At 42.7% G+C, this 17,050-nt stretch overlaps 1 protein-coding gene across 2 annotated transcripts in view; it reads left to right on the forward strand.

Annotated features, from left to right (window-relative positions):
• Positions 1-1,435: 1,435 nt before the first annotated feature.
• Positions 1,436-17,050, forward strand: part of ZNF365 (zinc finger protein 365) — a 101,380-nt gene continuing 85,765 nt past the window's right edge. For both annotated transcript variants that reach the window (XM_017542322.2, XM_017542323.2), the window contains exons 1-3: positions 1,436-1,754; positions 3,434-4,189; positions 16,718-16,898. In XM_017542322.2, coding sequence (XP_017397811.1) covers positions 3,447-4,189; positions 16,718-16,898 — 924 coding nt within the window. In that variant the 5' untranslated portion in view covers positions 1,436-1,754; positions 3,434-3,446. The remainder of the gene's footprint in view (positions 1,755-3,433; positions 4,190-16,717; positions 16,899-17,050) is intronic.

Below are 17,050 nucleotides of genomic sequence, written 5' to 3' on the forward strand. Positions count from 1 at the left end.
GGAGTGAGAACCCGAAACCTTTTCCTCTCCAGAACATGATTTTGTTGTGTTTTGCCATGAAGGCAGTGGGTGTGAGAGGTTGACCTGCAGGTGCCTCCCAAGATGACTGAGATAACCTGGCACTCCAATGTGCGTATCTTTCAGACTTTAAAATTTTTTACTAAATAAATTGATTGTTGGAATAAATATAGTCTTGAGAACGAGTCAAAAAGTAACTTCAAGGAAATATAATATTTTCAAAGCAAACACATCCCAGCACAACTGCCTATCTCCATTTATGTGGATGTTGGTACATATTAGTTCCTCTTCTCCTTCCTGGTTTTTAAAAGTGTGTAGGCCCCTTTCTTACGGAAATAATAATAATTATAAATGAAGTAACAACAACGATAATAGCTTACTTTATCAGCGTGTGTCCGGATCAGGCAGCATTTTCACCTCCATCATCATGAGTGCGTTCAGTCCATCGCCCTATTAAGAGGTAGGTTCTGATTACCTTCATTTCCTAGATGAGGAATCGAAGGAACAGAAAAGCCTAGTTACTTGACCCAGGTCCCAGAGCCAGGGTTTGAATCAAGTCTTATTACCAGAGCTTGGGATCTTCATTGCATTTGATGTGATAATTCACTTGTGAAAAACAAAGGAATTCATTTGTCGAAAACAAAACAAAATCTCAACTATTGAGCTCTTTACAGTTAAAATAAAATCAGGTGTTGAAATGAGTAAGCCCCGAGAAAAGACACCCCGAAGAGTCAAGAGGATGCAGTAACTGTCTACAAAGGAACAGAATCTCTTTTGACAAGAAAACCGATAGTAACTTTTATCTTGGTTTCACATTTCAGGAGTTAGAGTAGGGTAAACCAAAACAAGTTTTTTTTTTTTTCGTTTTTTTTTTTTTTTTTTAAAAAAAAAGCAAGCCCAGCAAGCTGAAACATCAGGGTCCTTCAGAAGGAATGATTTGCCGTCTTCTCTTTAGGACATCCTCTCTTTAGGACGGCAAACCTTTTCTCCAGGGAAAGAGGGCGCCCTCCTCAGAAATGGGGGTGCAGGTGAGGGATCGTGTTGCTCTAACTGTTCATAACCTCTGCACTTTACTAGATTTATCTCTGCCTGTTAACGCAGCCTCAGGACACTTGGCTAGGAAGACTGGAGTGTACTCTCTGGGTTAGTTATTTTGGGACATTCTCGCCCAGCTGCTTGGGATGAAGAGGTCCTAATTAGATACCCTGACCTTCCAACAGGCAGATTTAAAAGAAGATACTTCATCCTCATCCACACTCTCCTGCTCCCCACCAAAAAACTAAGTGCAAAAAAGCTTGCCAGGGCCTGCAGAAAGCGCCGCGCCTGCGAGGCTGACACGCGTCTTCCCTTCCCTCCCCCGGGGAACGGTCCCCGCATCTCTCGCGGTGATGTCAGTGTAATCCGCAGTCGGCTCGGGCTCCCGGCTGGGTAGCGCGGGGCAGATGGTGCTCCCGCTAGCCGGGCAGAGCAAGGGTGTCCCCCGCGGAGGTGGCAGCCCTGGGGCGTTCCGGCACCCCCGCACCGCCGGCGCGGTGCCCCAGGTGCCCGCGAGCGCCGCCCCCGCTGGCTGGCAGCGCCTCGCTCCGCCCTGGACGCGGCGGGTCCTGGCGCGGAGGTGCGGCGGGGGGTGGGAGCCGGCCCGGCTCAGCCTGATTTACGGCTCTGCTGAAAACCGCTTCGCTCCCGCAGCATCGGCACCGGCGGCGGCGGCGGCTGCAGTAGCAGCAACAAGTCGGGTAAGAGGCGGCCGCCGGCCATGTGCGCCCGCGGCTCGGCAGAGGGGACCGGCTGGGGTGGCCGGGGCAGCCGGGGCTGGGGCTGGGGTTCCCGAGCCCGCAGCGTGGCGGGGAGCTCGGAGAGCCGGCTTCCCGGCCCCCACTTGCAGGAACTCGCGTGCGCACTAATCCACTCTGGTACCCGTGGGCTGGCACGCAGCGGAGCGGAGGCAGGGAGAGCTGAGACCCCGAGGCAGGGTCATTGCCAGCCTGCCCGGCTCCGGCAGCCAGTCAGTTAGGGCTCTTCTGACAGCCGCTTGGACTGGGGTTTCCGCTGGGCCCATAAAAGCCTGTGTTCTGAAGTGTGTGATTACCCATTTCCCCATCCAAAATGCCACCCCTTTCCCATTGCCCCCCTAGAATTCTGACTTCCCCTTTCTCTATCTCTTGCCAGCGTCTTTGGCTCTGAGCTGAGCCAGGGTTTGCATGTGGTTCCCAGAAAACCAATGGTTAAACATCCCCGCAGGAAGAGGTTCCCCTCTCTGGGGGCCGGAGGCTTCACCTAGAAGCCTTGCCACTGTCTAGGCCTCCTGTCTGGGGACCATCTGCCAGTCTGCTTTTGAAGAGGTCGAGGCACTTTTCACCCAAAGACACCAGTTGGGCTTCCTCGTTTCGGGTCCAATGCTTGTTACATTTAAGTAGAAACCATTCATGGAGGAATAGATAGGCACTGCCTGCAGAATTGGGTTGCTAACAGTCATCTGTTGCTAGGGTGAAGATAATAAATTCCTACAAGGAAATCAGAACTTCCTGTTATTAAGAGAGTTATGCGGATACCTACCTGGTTCAGACATTGACCATCCCTAGAGGCTGTCATATAAAATAGGGTTGACACAAGACACATCCACCCGGAACACTATTAGAATAAAAATCTTGGCCGTGGCCCACTTAGGTCAAATGGTATTTGATACATTGGGTCCCCGGGTTTCAGTAAAACTCACGGATGGGGTCGATTATTGTTACGATAAGTACTTTGGTTTATGTCATCACAGCAATACCTGAAGGAAAAAAAGGCAAAAATCTCAGGGTGAAAAAATTTCCGCTGATTGCAGGCTTATTGTCACTGTGCATAGCTTGAATCATCTTTCTTGTACTTGAGGAAAGGTCCTAAGCTTGCTGTCTTAGGACCTATTTTGATAATTCATGTGAGTTTTCATATTGTTTGTCGGTGTTCACGCGTCTCGGATTGTATCCTTAGAATGGCGTGCAGTTTTGCATTTAGTGTGCCAAATTCAGGAGGGCAGGAAACTGGAATTCCACGTGTGGATCTACCACTTCCCATCTGACCTTGGATTAAGGGCCTGACCTCCTTGCTCCAGTGTTCTCATCTGTGAAGAGGGAATGTTACCCACCTTTTTGATTCTAGGTAGGAGTTGGCAAACTTTTTCTGTAAAGGTAGTAAATATTTTAGCATTTTGGGGTATAGAGTCTCTGTCTCAGCTACTCCCCACTGCCATTGTAAATAATACAGAAATTGATATAGATGGATTTGGCCCCTGGGCTATAGGTTTTAATTGCAACATAAAATATTGTGTGCAAAAGTCACTTGAATTTCCTCTGCTATCATGGAGATGTGTAGCAGTCATTTTAATAGTGTGTTTTTCAGCAGACAAGTAAACTACCTATTTCCCCCCTCCCAGGACTTTTAGAGTAATGCAACAGAAGGCTTTTGAGGAAAGCAGATATCCCTGGCAGGAGTCCTTTGAGAATGTTGCTGTGTGCCTGCCATTCCGCTGCCCGAGGTGTGGAGACCATACCAGATTTAGAAGCTTGTCATCCTTGAGGGCCCATCTGGAGTTCAGTCACAGCTACGAAGAAAGAACCCTCTTGACAAAATGCAGTCTCTTTCCATCCCTCAAAGACACAGACCTAGTCACTTCCTCAGAACTCCTGAGACCGGGAAAGTTGCAGAGCAGTGGCAACGTGGTAAAGCAGAAACCGAGCTATGTTAACTTGTACAGCATTTCACATGAACATTCCAAGGACAGGAAGCCATTTGAGGTGGTGGCAGAGAGGCCTGTGTCCTATGTGCACACCTACACTGCCATGGACCTCCGTGCAGACTCGCTGGATGGGCCACGGTCGGGTCCTGGACTGCCCACCTCAGACACCAAAGCTTCTTTCGAGGCACATGTCAGAGAAAAGTTCAATCAGATGGTTGAGGCTGTGGATAGGACCATTGAGAAGAGAATCGATAAACTCACCAAAGAGTTGGCCCAGAAAACTGCGGAACTGTTGGAAGTTCGGGCAGCTTTTGTGCAGCTGACTCAGAAAAAGCAGGAAGTTCAGAGACGAGAGCGGGCCCTGAACAGACAGGTGGACGTGGCGGTGGAAATGATAGCAGCATTGAGGCAACGCCTGACGGAATCTGAGGAGGAGCTTCTTAGGAAAGAAGAGTAAGTGTTGCTGACAGGGGATGCTAAGCCCATTGCTTTAAGCAGCGCTCCCAATCCCCCTTACAAGCAAATGCTAAGCAAGTTTGAGTTTTGCTTTTTGCAGGTGCCTTGACTGCATTTCTTATTGATATAGTTGAATCAAGAGGTACAAGGCTTTGATGTCATTTATGTTCTGTGTGCATGGTCTGCCGCCTAGCAACATTGAAGTCAAATATCCACTTCCTTCTCCAATGGGAATTTGTAAACCACAGATAATGTTTTTAGAGAGAAGAGTAGCACAGCCTACCCATGGTGGGATCCATTCCTAGCACCAAATGGTGTGCAGGGGTGAGTTGAATGGGAATGCAGAAAGGATGAGCTGAGTGACCTGTTTCCTCTTGACAGTCTCCATATTATAAAGTCAGTGATGCAAGATACTGTCTTACATACAAAAATATTCCTCCAGTATAAATAAGTTTGGTTTATTTGCCATTTTGTATTATCTTCCCAGGTTAATTGTTAGTAGCTGATAATCCATTTAGTTTAATTGATATTTGGGAGAAGCAGACTTTAGGAAACTCAGAAGGAAGACTTTCTGATATTGCTGTACTTCTATGATTTTAGTTTGAGACTTAACTTTTTGGAAAATGATGTATATCGGATTAAGTTTTGGCCACTTGCAAAGAGCTGAGATTGGTTTTCACAAGTTATAGATTATACAAGCTATTGCTTGAGAAATCATCATACTTGGAGAAGCACTTCCTTATCAGTAAGTATAGATTTAACCCAAACTAGAAAAGTATACATAACAAGTCAGTGTATTTCCCAAATGCAGAACGTCAGATTTCATTTTAAATAGAGACTCAGAAATTCATGGAATCAAAAGACGTTAAAATTGATAGAGTAAAACATCCTACCTAAAAGGCAGGTTTCCAAATAATTTGAGTTATCTTATAGAGATTGATTTAATTTCATCTTTTCTTTGCCCTCTGGCACTCTTCTATTTTGTGTTGTCTCTTAAAATGTAATAATTAAAACTTCCTGAGACATTCCATAGATTAAGGAGATCATTGCTATCACCTAAATGCTTATATTCTACCTTGAGGGGAAGCCTAGACGTTTTTTGTTCAGGTGAGACATTTTTTTAAATTACGTAGTTAGGATGGATTTGAATCAGCCTCTGACTTACTTTGCTCCTGGGGAAATAATCTCTAATTAAAAATGTTTCCCTTTTGGTTTCTGGTGTTTCCTGGTGGGAAGTTAGTGTCTTCACCCATTACTGGGCACAAGGGTGACCTACGCCATGCTGTTGAAGAAAGGGCAGATGGAGTTACTCTATGCACAAAGAAAGACCCAGAGTTAAGTTTAACAATCTTTGCTTGATTCAAGAACGGTGAGTTTAAAAGGCAACCAAATCAACTTTTTGAACTTATTTATTTGTTGTATTTTACTTATTAATTACACAAGTAATAATAAATATGAGACCTGGGGTAGTAGTTGCCTGGAGTGATGGGTTCCTGAATGCCTAATTATTAAAAATAACTGACTCAATAAAAGTGGGCCATGCATGGATCAGTTACATGTTGTGGTTAATCCAAGGCCGTTGCCTGAGCACCAGTTAAAAAACTAATATGTGTTAAAAAGGAAAAACTTGAATAGACAGAATTATATGTACAAAAATAGCCTTTCCAAGCACATCCTATCTTATCCTTCAGAGACAGCCACTGTTAAATGCTGTAGATGTCCCACTTGCAAAGAGTTGAGATTGGTGTCTACAATTGTACACACACCGATTACATTTTTCTAAATGAAATTGTGACACATACTGTCCTGCCACTTGCACGCTGAATTGTTTTTGTTTTTACTATAATAGGTTTCAGGCATCTTTCATTTACTAAATACAGAACTATACTACTCATTTTGACTGTTGTATAGCATTCCATGGTATGGATGCGTCATATTCCATTTAACCATTTTGTTATTGATGAATACATAGTTTTATTCCATTTTTCTAGTATTAAAAATAGTGCCTTGGTTATTATCCTTGTACATCTTTGTTCACATTTTTGTGAGTATCCCTGAGGATAAATTACGAGTTGACTTTTCTTGAGACAGAGTCTCGCTTTGTCACTCAGGCTAAAGTGCAATGGTGCGATCTCCATTCACAACAACCTCTGCCTCCCGGGTTCAAGCAATTCTCCTGCCTCAGCCTCCCAAGTAGCTGGGATTACAAGCTCCCAACACTGTGCCCAGATAATTTTTTGTATTTTAAGTAGAGACGGGGTTTTGCCATGTTGGCCAGGCTGGTCTCGAAGGCTTGACCTCAGGTAATCTATTGGCCTCCGCCTCCCAAAGCGTTGGGATTACATGGGTGAGCCACCGTGCCTGGCCATGAGGTGATTTTCTTATGTCATTTTCAGACTAACAGGAAAAAGCACTGATATTCTAAAAAAAGAAAACTGTTTTTAAATAAAAGTGCAGTGAAATTGCCTTAAGCTTTTAAACATAAACAACATCTTCATTTTTTTTTTTTTAATGTTCATTTGGGCCAGTCTCATCAGTTTCTGTATTCAGGCCTCAAGTAATCATTCTTTCTGTACACAAAAGGGGACTGAAAGAGTCCTGTTTCCAGGGAGGACACTGGAGCTCTTGGTCCCAGAGCAGGACTGTGGACAGCGACCTCAGTGTCTGCAGCCTCTGGCCTCCCACCCCCACCCCTGCCATCTGAATGGGGATGCAGAGGGAGCTACCCACCTGTCACACCCTTAATACTGGGTTGATTTGCCTGCATCTGCCTGGCTGGGCGGTGGGTGTGTCTTCCCTCCTCACCACTCCCTCAGAGAGCCGTGCCTTCCATCAAAGAGTTGGCCTTTCAGATAAGGGAAGAACATATTTTGCCGAGGACTATACCAGGAGCTGTGCTCCCCTGCCAGACACTTCCACATGAGCTCTGTAGGCCCATCTGTGAGAGAAAGTAGGTTGTTAACCATCTCATTCACAATTGACTTAAACTCCGGGGACCCTTTGAAACATAGGTAGTAGATTTGGTTTTAAAAAAGCAAACATCTATTATTTAAAATTCACATAAGCTTCTTTTACTTTTGGATTTTTCCTTTCAAATTTTAAAGTCCTTTCTTTCAAGTTAAAATATCCAAAGGATGCTTCTGCCCTGAGGCCATCTATAGGCTGAATCAACCAGATTGCAGAAGTCATAGCATACATATACTCATCCATATACTCATAGCAGAGGAGGTTGTTTGAATTGAAAATACCCTTGACCCTTAAACGACTCAGATTTGAACTGTGCAGTTCTACTTAAAAGCAGAGGTTTTATTTTCTCTGTCACCATTGAGACAACAAGGCCAATCCTTCTTTTTCTCCTCCTCCTTTACAATGATCCATTTCCATTTAATGAGTAGTAAATATATGTTCCTTATGAATGTCTTAATAACATTTTCTTTTCTCTAGCTTCCTTTAAGAATACAGGTATGTAAAACATGTAACATACAAAATCTCTGTTAATCATTTGTTTATGTTACAAGTAAAGCCAGGAGTTAAGTTTTTGGAGAGTCAAAAGTTATACTTGGATTTTCAACTGCTAGGAGATTGGTTCACCTAATCTCTGCATTGTTCAAGGATCAGCTATTTTGCACTTATGTACCGGTCAGTCTCATTGTATCCCCATAGAAGGTATCTATAGGTTTTGGAGTGAAAACCCAAGAAAGAAATTGCTCATCGTTTTGACAGTCAGTGTAACTTTAAAAGTCCTAGTGAAACAGGCATTTACCTATTGAAGGTATTCAGAGCTGGTGGGTAATCAGGTAAATCAATCCTGGAAACCTACAGTAAGGTATCCCTTAACAAGAAAGGATGGACTTAGTAGCTAGTTGCTGGCTGAGTTGGTCCCGTGGGGTTTGGAAAATTTAAGTGTAATAAAAGTAATGCAAACTTCACTCTTCTGCAATAAGGTTGAGAAGTCCTGATAGAACTTCTGTCATGTGCCCAGTGCTGTGCTGGTTGTGTGTGTGGGAATAGAAAATGCTTGCTGTCTTTCCCTAAGGTGTTTGTGCTCTGTATAGGAAGAACAAGGTATACTCGCAAACATGCCCATGTCCAAACAAGGGGAGTTTTGAGAAGTGCCTCAATATAAGCCACAGCTTCAAGTTGGTAAGACATTAGAGAACAGATTTTTCTGTGTGGAGAGGCCACACTGAGGGAATAAGGAGGAAAGGCAGAATTTGCATTGATGGCCAGAAAAGAGTGACCTTGAAGGGGCAGCAGGGAGGGCTGCTAGAGATGGCCCTTGAGTAGACCATGCGATTTTTGATTTGAGGACTGGAAGGTTGCCTCTGTTTCTTGTAGGATAACACATTCATTTTATACATGCAGAAAATAAGGCCCAGAGCAGGGGAATGACTTGCCCAAGGACAGAGATTTAGTAGCAAAGCTGAACCTAGAATCCAATTTCCCTGTCTCTCTGCTGAGTGCTTTTTCCATCAGTTCACTGTGTCCCAGCCAGAATCTGAAAATGTGATTTTTTTTGTTTGTTTGCCCAAAGCGTCAAGACTTATGTAATCCTGAATGTGGCCCATTTTGGATGGGCTTGCTTCTTTGCTATTTTAAGAGGGCTGCCATGGTGACATCGTTTATTTTTCTGATGTGATTAAAGAAAATGTCAGCTGCATCTGAGGTGTTGGGAGGCAGGGGAAGGGGGGCATCATCAGTGTGGTCATGTTATTAAGCTTCTAGAACATCCAGCCCTGGGCTTTTCACTTGACTCTCAGATGTGCTTGCTTAATCGGGGTAGGGCTTTTGCCACTGCTAGGCTTTGATCACAATGAAAGGCCTCTTTGTGATTCCGTCTCTGATTTTCGTCCTACTCCCTTACAGGCAGTAACACATAGAATCTGTTTCCCTTTTCCCTTCATCATTTGCCCTGTTCCAGCCTAAAGCCATGCAGAAGACAGATCTTTATTGAGAGTTTGCTGAGCAGCAGGTACTGATCTAGGTTCTGACTGTGCAGTGGTAAACCAAGTGAGCCCAGTTCCTGCCTTCATGGACCTTATAAACTGTTAAACAGGTCATTAGGGGTGTGACAAAAGAGACATAGAGGGGGTGGCCTGACCTAGGTAATGCCCATTTAGGTTTTTATCCAGAGCTGACCTTGGAATGCTGACCTTTAAAAGGCAAATCTGACTTGGTAGCTTGCTTTGTACAACTAAATCCTCTTGCCATTTAATTCATTCCCATTCTTTGATCAGCTAAAGCAGTGACTAGGCAACGTGGTATCCAGACTGATTCATAGCTAAGAAGCAGGCCGAAAAAAAAAATCACACTGGATATAGAGATCAGTGGGGCAGAGAAGGGTCTGCTTGCTCCATGTTGTTGGTTTGTGCATATAAATAGGGTCCTCTCTTTTCAGGCCGTGTTCTTGCAGACTTACAGACTCATATAGAATAAACTAGGTGTCAAGCACACCATCTCAGGGACGGCACATGGTAAAATTTGGAAACGCGGGAAAGTTTTTGATTTCTGTCTCTGCATATTCTCCTTTTTACTCCACTCCCCTTCCCCCTACCACATCCTTGCTCTAGGCCCTTGGGATTCAGAATATAGTATTGGTAAACCTACAACCAATGAGAATAGTTTGATTTTCTTATTAGAGTTAAGGGCCAACGAAAGTACAGATGGGCCGTGCCTCCAGACAGGCAGGTGCTGCAGATTCAGGCCTGTGTGGTCCCAGAGAGAACGCAGGAGCCGACTCTGCTCTGGGTTCACAGGCAAGCTCCCTGTGCTTAGAGGTGGTTGCCTGCTTTGGGATTTGCCTTGTGGCTGACACTGTGGTCTGTCTGAGGTGCTCTGTGATCAATAGCTAGACTATTTTTAGCCGGAGGTATTTTTACCATTTCATATTCCTCTGAAGAGGTTCATAAATCAGTCATGTAAAATGAAATTTAAATAACTTGGTAGAGTTTTGCCTTTGGGAGGAGAAGCCAATGTTAAAATGTTGTTTAAGAATAGAAGAGAGGCATCAATTTTAGATCCCACCCCCCTACTTCTGTAGGAGGTATCCGTAGGTTACTCATTGGTTTCATCCCCCAGTACTTTGTCTGGAAAAGGGAAAAGAGAAACTTAAGAATCTCTGTGTTGGTTAATGATTTTCAAGTAGAGATATAGTTGCACATTTCTTGAATTCAACAGAAATGCATTGATCCTGTATTGTGTACTGGGTTCAGGTTAGGTGCAGGGGGTACCTGCAGACAGTTAAGGAGCACACAGAGTCCCTGAACTCATGGATATAATGGTCAAATGGGGAAATGGCACACTGGTTCATTGTGATGTGTGCCATTCACATGGTGATAGGGTACAAATTTCTGTACAAAACACAATAAACCATGTCATGGATACCTGGGTGTGTGTCTGAGCATACTCCCTAGCAAGAGAGTCTGAGGCTAGAGAGACAGTTAATTGATAGTTAATTGTGGGGTCTTGGGAAGAGGAGGAAGAATGACCTTGGCAGAGAGAACAGCATATCCAAAAGTAAGTGTGGCTCCATGCAAAAATGAAGGAAGTTAAAATAGATGTAAGAAATGGTTTGTGGATAGTAGGTTATAATAGATGATAGGATCAGTGTGTTGTCACTCATTCAAATGCATAGTTCAATGGCTATGCGAAATTGCAGTGAGCACCACAGTGCGTGAACACACATTTCATTAATCTCTGCACATGCTTCTAGGGTGTGTTGGTCATATGATAGCATGTCTTTGACTTTTCCGAATTAACTTCTCTTTAACCCATTTCAGAAGAAGTAATTGAGAGGATTCTATCTGTAAAAAATGAAATAATAATATCTATTTTTTCAGACTATATAGTCATCCTGTAAATGAGTGAATGCATATGTGAATGGATATTTTTTCTAACTGAAGCTTTGGCTGTCTGGAAGGGGCTTTTTCACTCATTGCTCCCCTTCTACTGTGTTGGTTTCTGGATGCCTATCAGTCTGACAGATTTCCAGATCTGGAAATCATTCTGCGTAATAATGAACTTCAAGATCAGTTTCTTATATTGTACTTTTTTTTTTTTTTAGTGTCAAATATCGCATATTTTCTACTGAAGCCTGAAACCTCAGATTTAATAATATTTAGCCTTTTTTTTTTTTTTTTTTTTTTTTTTTTTGATGAAGAAGTCAAAGATGGGGCCGGAAGCGGCTTAGAACCAGTTAAATTTCCCCAAGGCTGGTCTGTACCCACACCCTGATTGAGTTTCACTCAGGCTGGCCCTTATCTTCTCATCTGGCCTTCCAGCTTTCTCACTGTAGTCTGAGTCACAGGGTTGAGAACTAGAAATAAAACCACACAAGTCTTCTACTGTTCTGTCCGATAGCATCATATTATTCTTTTTCTTAGTCACACTTAACTAGCTTTGTAATTACGTGTTTATTTCAGTGTTTCCTTCTTTCATTGTCTGACTCTCTCACTGTGCGTATCTATCACATGCGAATGTAAATAACTTATTTTTATGAAAAGTAACTATTTTCACAGAAATAATTTAGTGAAAAGAATGGTATTGTTTTAAAAGTTTATGTGTGGCTAAATAGAAGGCAGGTGGACTTTGGTAGCTCCACATTCAGTCTGTTGCAAATTTGTTGTTTTGGTTGAAACAGATGAAGAAAATCTAGTCTCCCACAGATATGTAGCAGGAAAATGGAGGGATATTTTAATAGCCTTCTCAGATAATCGTGGATATTTTGCTTTGATGCTGTGCCAAATGTGACAGTTGGTAGTTTCTTAAAGACTCATTGCAATGTGGGATCTGAAACCATATCAGTGAACATTTTGTACTTTCTTACTTTGAAATCTATTGGTCTATCTTGCACTTTGAATGGATATTTTACTGTTTGGAGTGTAATTATGAAAGAGGTTACAAATGCAATGTGTTTAACCATTTTTCTTTTCCATTCAGAAAAACCCCAAGATTTTGTGAGGAAATAAGAGGTGGTCCTGGATATTCATCCAGATTGAACAGGATGTGAATGAAAGGTGGATTTGAGATGTACACACCTGATATTCCACAATTAGTCACTTGGTTTTGATACCTTTTTCATCTAACAAAGATACCCTACACAATCTTGGTATAATGAAATTCTGCAGTCTTTGTCTTGTGTTTAACTTCTCTTTTAAAACAAAACCATAGTATATCATCAGGCTTGTTTTAACTGTTTTTTTTTCTGCTCTAGTTGATGTAATACATCCATAAACTGAAATTAGGTTAGCAGTTTGTGGCAGGTTGGTTGAAAAATACAGAGGGTATTAACCTTTCAGCTTCAGGGTACAAGATAATTGGTTGAGAGAAGTTAGAAAAAAGATCTTTTCTTTTCTATAATGTGGCATAACATTCCAGGATCCTATTAAAGTTAATATTGTCATCATTAATATTAATTTTTTAAAATTTCATATGGAACCAGTAGCAAAATATTATATGATTTAAAAATACAGCCACAATCATAAAAGGTGTTGCATTCAGATTTGTTCTCTTGCTTTTGGGATGCTAATCCCCTGAGATTAAACCATCAAATGTTGCTGCCTTCGCATATGCTAGACTGTATAGCATGAAAGCCCTGGAATAGTAAATGTGTACAGAGGCGGGCGCAGTAGCTCACGCCTGTAATCCCAGGACTTTGGGAGGCCGAGGCGGGTGGATCACCTGAGGTCAGGAGTTTGAGACCAGCCTGGCCAACATGAAAAACCCTTGTCTCTACTAAAAATACAAAAAAATTCCCAGCACTTTGGGAGGCCGAGGCGGGAGGATCACGAGGTCAAGAGATCGAGACCATCCTGGTCAACACTGTGAAACCCCATCTCTACTAAAAATACAAAAAATTAGCTGGGCATGGTGGCGCATGCCTGTAATCCCAGCTACTCAGGAGGCTGAGACAGGAGAATTGCCTGAACCCAGGAGGCGGAGGTTGCGGTAAGCCGAGACCGTGCCATTGAACTCCAGCCTGGGTAACAAGAGCGAAACTCCGTCCCAAAAAAAAAAAAAAAAAGAAAAATTAGCCGGGTGTTATGGTGGTTGCCTGTAATAATCCCAGATACTCGGGAGACTGAGGCAAGAGAATTGCTTGAACCAGCGAGTCGGAGGTTGCAGTGATCCGAGATCACACCACTGTACTCCAGCCTGTGCAGCAGAGTGGGACTCTTTCAAAAAAAAAAAAAAAAAAAAATGCTCATGGCGCAGAGATAAAAGACAGGAAAAAATATACCGGATGTTGACAGTAGTTACTTCTGAGTGGTGGGATTTTGGGTCATTTTTTTAGTTTCTTCCTTGTCCTTTATAAACATTAATTACAACAAATACTTATTCAATATTGTGTGTCAAACACAATTATATTGAGTGTTGGACTTAGAGAACAAAAGCTGATTCCATCCCTGCCCAGTTGAATCCTCCAGTAGGTCAATTTTTATATTTTCCTTAATATATGTGAACCATTTCTATAATCAAATAAATATAGGAAATTTTGACCAAAATGAATTTTTTTAAATGGTACCCTTTATTTTTTTTTTTTTTTAAACTTTTGGTTGTTTGCCCTATAAGTACAGTTAGGAGACAGTTTCATCATTCAGTTATCCTAAATATCACCCAGGAAATCTCTACAACAGGCTTGTAGAGATTTGGATTCTCAGACGCCAAATGAATTGAAGCCTAAATGTTGGAAATAAGAAGTAGTAGCCATTTTCCTGTGGTGTGTTTCCAGAATACACCATCCCAAAGGACCTAAACTATAAGCAAGAACCGTGAAAGGGTTGGGGGTACATTCATATGGAACCGCCCCTCCTTTGCTGCTAGTTAAGGTTCGTGGCTCATGTAGGAGGCAGATCAAAGTGAATGATGGTGGAGCTTAAAAACTGGCTTGTGTTCATGGCCTGAATAATGAGGACCTGGAAAAGTACACATCTTCTATTGAGGGCTGAGACGGAAACATCTGGAAATAAACTTGAAACTTGATGATGAAAAAAATTCTTTTCCAAAAGGACTCATTTCTTTTGTGTGGATATTTCTTAGCTACTGAAAGATGATAGAATTATTATGGAATTAGGGTTTATATTTGATCCTGGATAGGAAATTAGAAAAAATGGGGCTGGTATCACTAGCATTTCTTTGCGTGAATCATTATTAAAACCAGCCTGTTACCTATTTTTATGAATATGTAATTCCCAAAGTTTTGCAGGGATGTGTGATTCTATAGGAAGTGTCAGAAAAGTTTCAGTATGGCCAAGTGTGATATAATATGTGAGAGAAAAATCTTCACTAATTGTGAAAGTGGCACACTGACCATTAGTACAGAAGAAAAGAGCTAGAAGTTACGAGCTGTTTTGCAAAGATCTGATGTAAAATTCTGACTTCTTAGCCAGACTTCCCTAAAGTTCTACTCTTAAGAAATTATAGAGCTCAATGGAAAATAAAGATCAAGTGGAGGTTGAGAAGATGCAGAAAAGCCAATGAGTTTAATTAACTGTCTAGAACAACTGAATCAAGTTAAACAAAAATTAGGGTTCACGAATCAAAATGGAAAGAGCCTGAAAGGACAGAAAGTAGAGTCTTTAGAATCTTGTGTAAGTTGCACATGGCAAAAACAACGAGAGTCCATTCCATGAAGATTGAAAGAGATTTTGGAGACACGTAAAGGAAATACTATCCAACAAATAGTAAAATTACGGAATTTGTTAGCTCCAGTGGTAGAGCATACAAGGATGATGACTGAAAGGATATTCCTGGCTTCTTAGTGAGTAAAGACAATAGGGTGGAGAGAACTGTGGCAACATACACCTATTCATAGTGGTGATTACTGGGTCCTTGTCCTGGGAAAGAGGGTGCGGAGAGGGGAATTGAGACGTGAGGGCAAGGTGGGAGAAGAAGGAAAACTGTGTGTGTGCATGCTTGGGTGGATGTGTTTGGAGATGAGTGTGATGTCCGTGACGATGGCTACCAAGATAATGGTGGTGGTCTCAGGATAATGGAGTTTCAGGTGATCTTTCCCTTTTTATATTTCTAATGTGCTATTTGAATTTTGTTTTGTTTTGTTTTGTGACGGAGTCTCACTCTGTTGCCAGGCTGGAGCTCAGTGGCACATCTAGGCTCACTACAATCTCTGCCTCTGAGGTTCAAGTGATTCTCCTGTCTCAGCTTCCCAAGTAGCTGGGACTACAGGCGTGGGCTACCATGCCCAGCTAATTTTTGTATTTTTAGTTGAGACAGGGTTTCACCGTGTTGGCCAGGATGGGCTCGATCTCTTGACCTCGTGATCTGCCCGCCTCTGCCTCCCAAAGTGCTGGGATTACAGGCGTGAGCCACCGTGCCTGACCCTATTTGAATTTTTTTCCCATTTATTTATTTTATTGCATTTTAGGTTTGGGGGTACATGTGAAGAACATGCAAGATTGTTGCATAGGTACACACGTGGCAGTGTGATTTGCTGTCTTCCTCCCCATCACCTACATCTGGCATCTCTCCCCTTGCTGTCTCTCCCCAGCTCCCCACCCCCCACCATCCCTCCCCTATTTCCCCCCAACTGACCCCTGTGTGTAGTGCTCCCCTCCCTGTGTCCATGTGCTTATATTGTTTATAAATCAGAAAAAAATACTGTTTTCATAAAAAATGAAAGGAAAATATAAGGTGGTAATGAAGTTATTAGAATTTTCCAAGATTTGTAATGTACTTGTGAATTATGTAGATAAAAGGTTAGTTGAAGTATTTTGCTCAGCTCCTTAGGGGAGACAGACCCATGCATTACTTCTCTTATGTCCACACTAGAATAGTTTTCCCAGTGGTCTTTGGGTTGACCTCGAGGTAGCTGTATGGGTTGTTTAGTTCTTAGGTCAAAAATATACTATTGGATAAGATGACTCATTGGATGCGCTGTTTTGGTGCTCAGCTTGGCCTCTTGCTCCTATACTTTCCCTCCCTGTGGAGTTTTCTCTCTTAAAATCCAAGTCAGAGCTTGTCTTAAAAGCAATACATCCAATGGTTTCCCATCTCATTCATAATAAAACCTGAAGCCTCACAGTGACCTGTGAGGCCCTACCTGGCTCCCTCCTCCATGTAGAGCCCCTTGCTGTACCTCAGACCCACCTGCATGCCCCTGGTTTGCTCTTCCTAAACCCCTGCATGGCTTCTTCCTCCGGGCTTTCTCAGGTCTCTGTTCAAATGTTACCCTATTCAAAAGCTCATTTCTAACTTTGCTTTTTAGGATATTCCTCACTCCTTTCCTTCCTCTGTCACTGTCCCCTTGCATCCAGTTGCAGTTTTCTTAGCACTTATGACATATATCTGACATATATTTATTTGAATGTTTTATGGTGATTATCTTCTTCTACTAAAATGCGATCTCTAAATGTAATCACTAAGAGGTGATTACCTTTCTCATCATTGCCATGGAGTACTGCCTTGGGTAGTAACTGACGCATAGCAGGCACTCAATAAATATGTGTTGACTGAGTGAATTCCTTGCCTCATATTTCCGTTTTGTGTTCTGACATTTTTGCCTTGCAGAGAAGTTGTCACATTCAACCATTTCCTGGAAGCGGCAGCTGAGAAGGAGGTTCAAGGGAAAGCCCGGCTCCAGGACTTTATTGAGAATCTGTTACAGCGGGTAGAACTGGCAGAGAAGCAACTGGAGTACTATCAGAGCCAGCAGGCCTCCGGCTTCCGCCGTGACCTCAGCGGACACGTGGTGAGTCATCCCGGGCCGGCCACCAAGTGTGAGGTCCCTCTGGGTGGTGAGAATGGACTGAGGACAGAGAAAAGGGAGCAGAGTGACTTGCAGGGACTCTAGACACCATTTGAGAGCACTGCCTGGGCCGTGCCTATCGTGTGGAAATGTCA

Source organism: Cebus imitator, unplaced genomic scaffold (genome assembly GCF_001604975.1).
Source record: "Cebus imitator isolate Cc_AM_T3 unplaced genomic scaffold, Cebus_imitator-1.0 Scaffold142, whole genome shotgun sequence".
In the NCBI taxonomy this organism is placed as follows: domain Eukaryota; kingdom Metazoa; phylum Chordata; class Mammalia; order Primates; family Cebidae; genus Cebus; species Cebus imitator.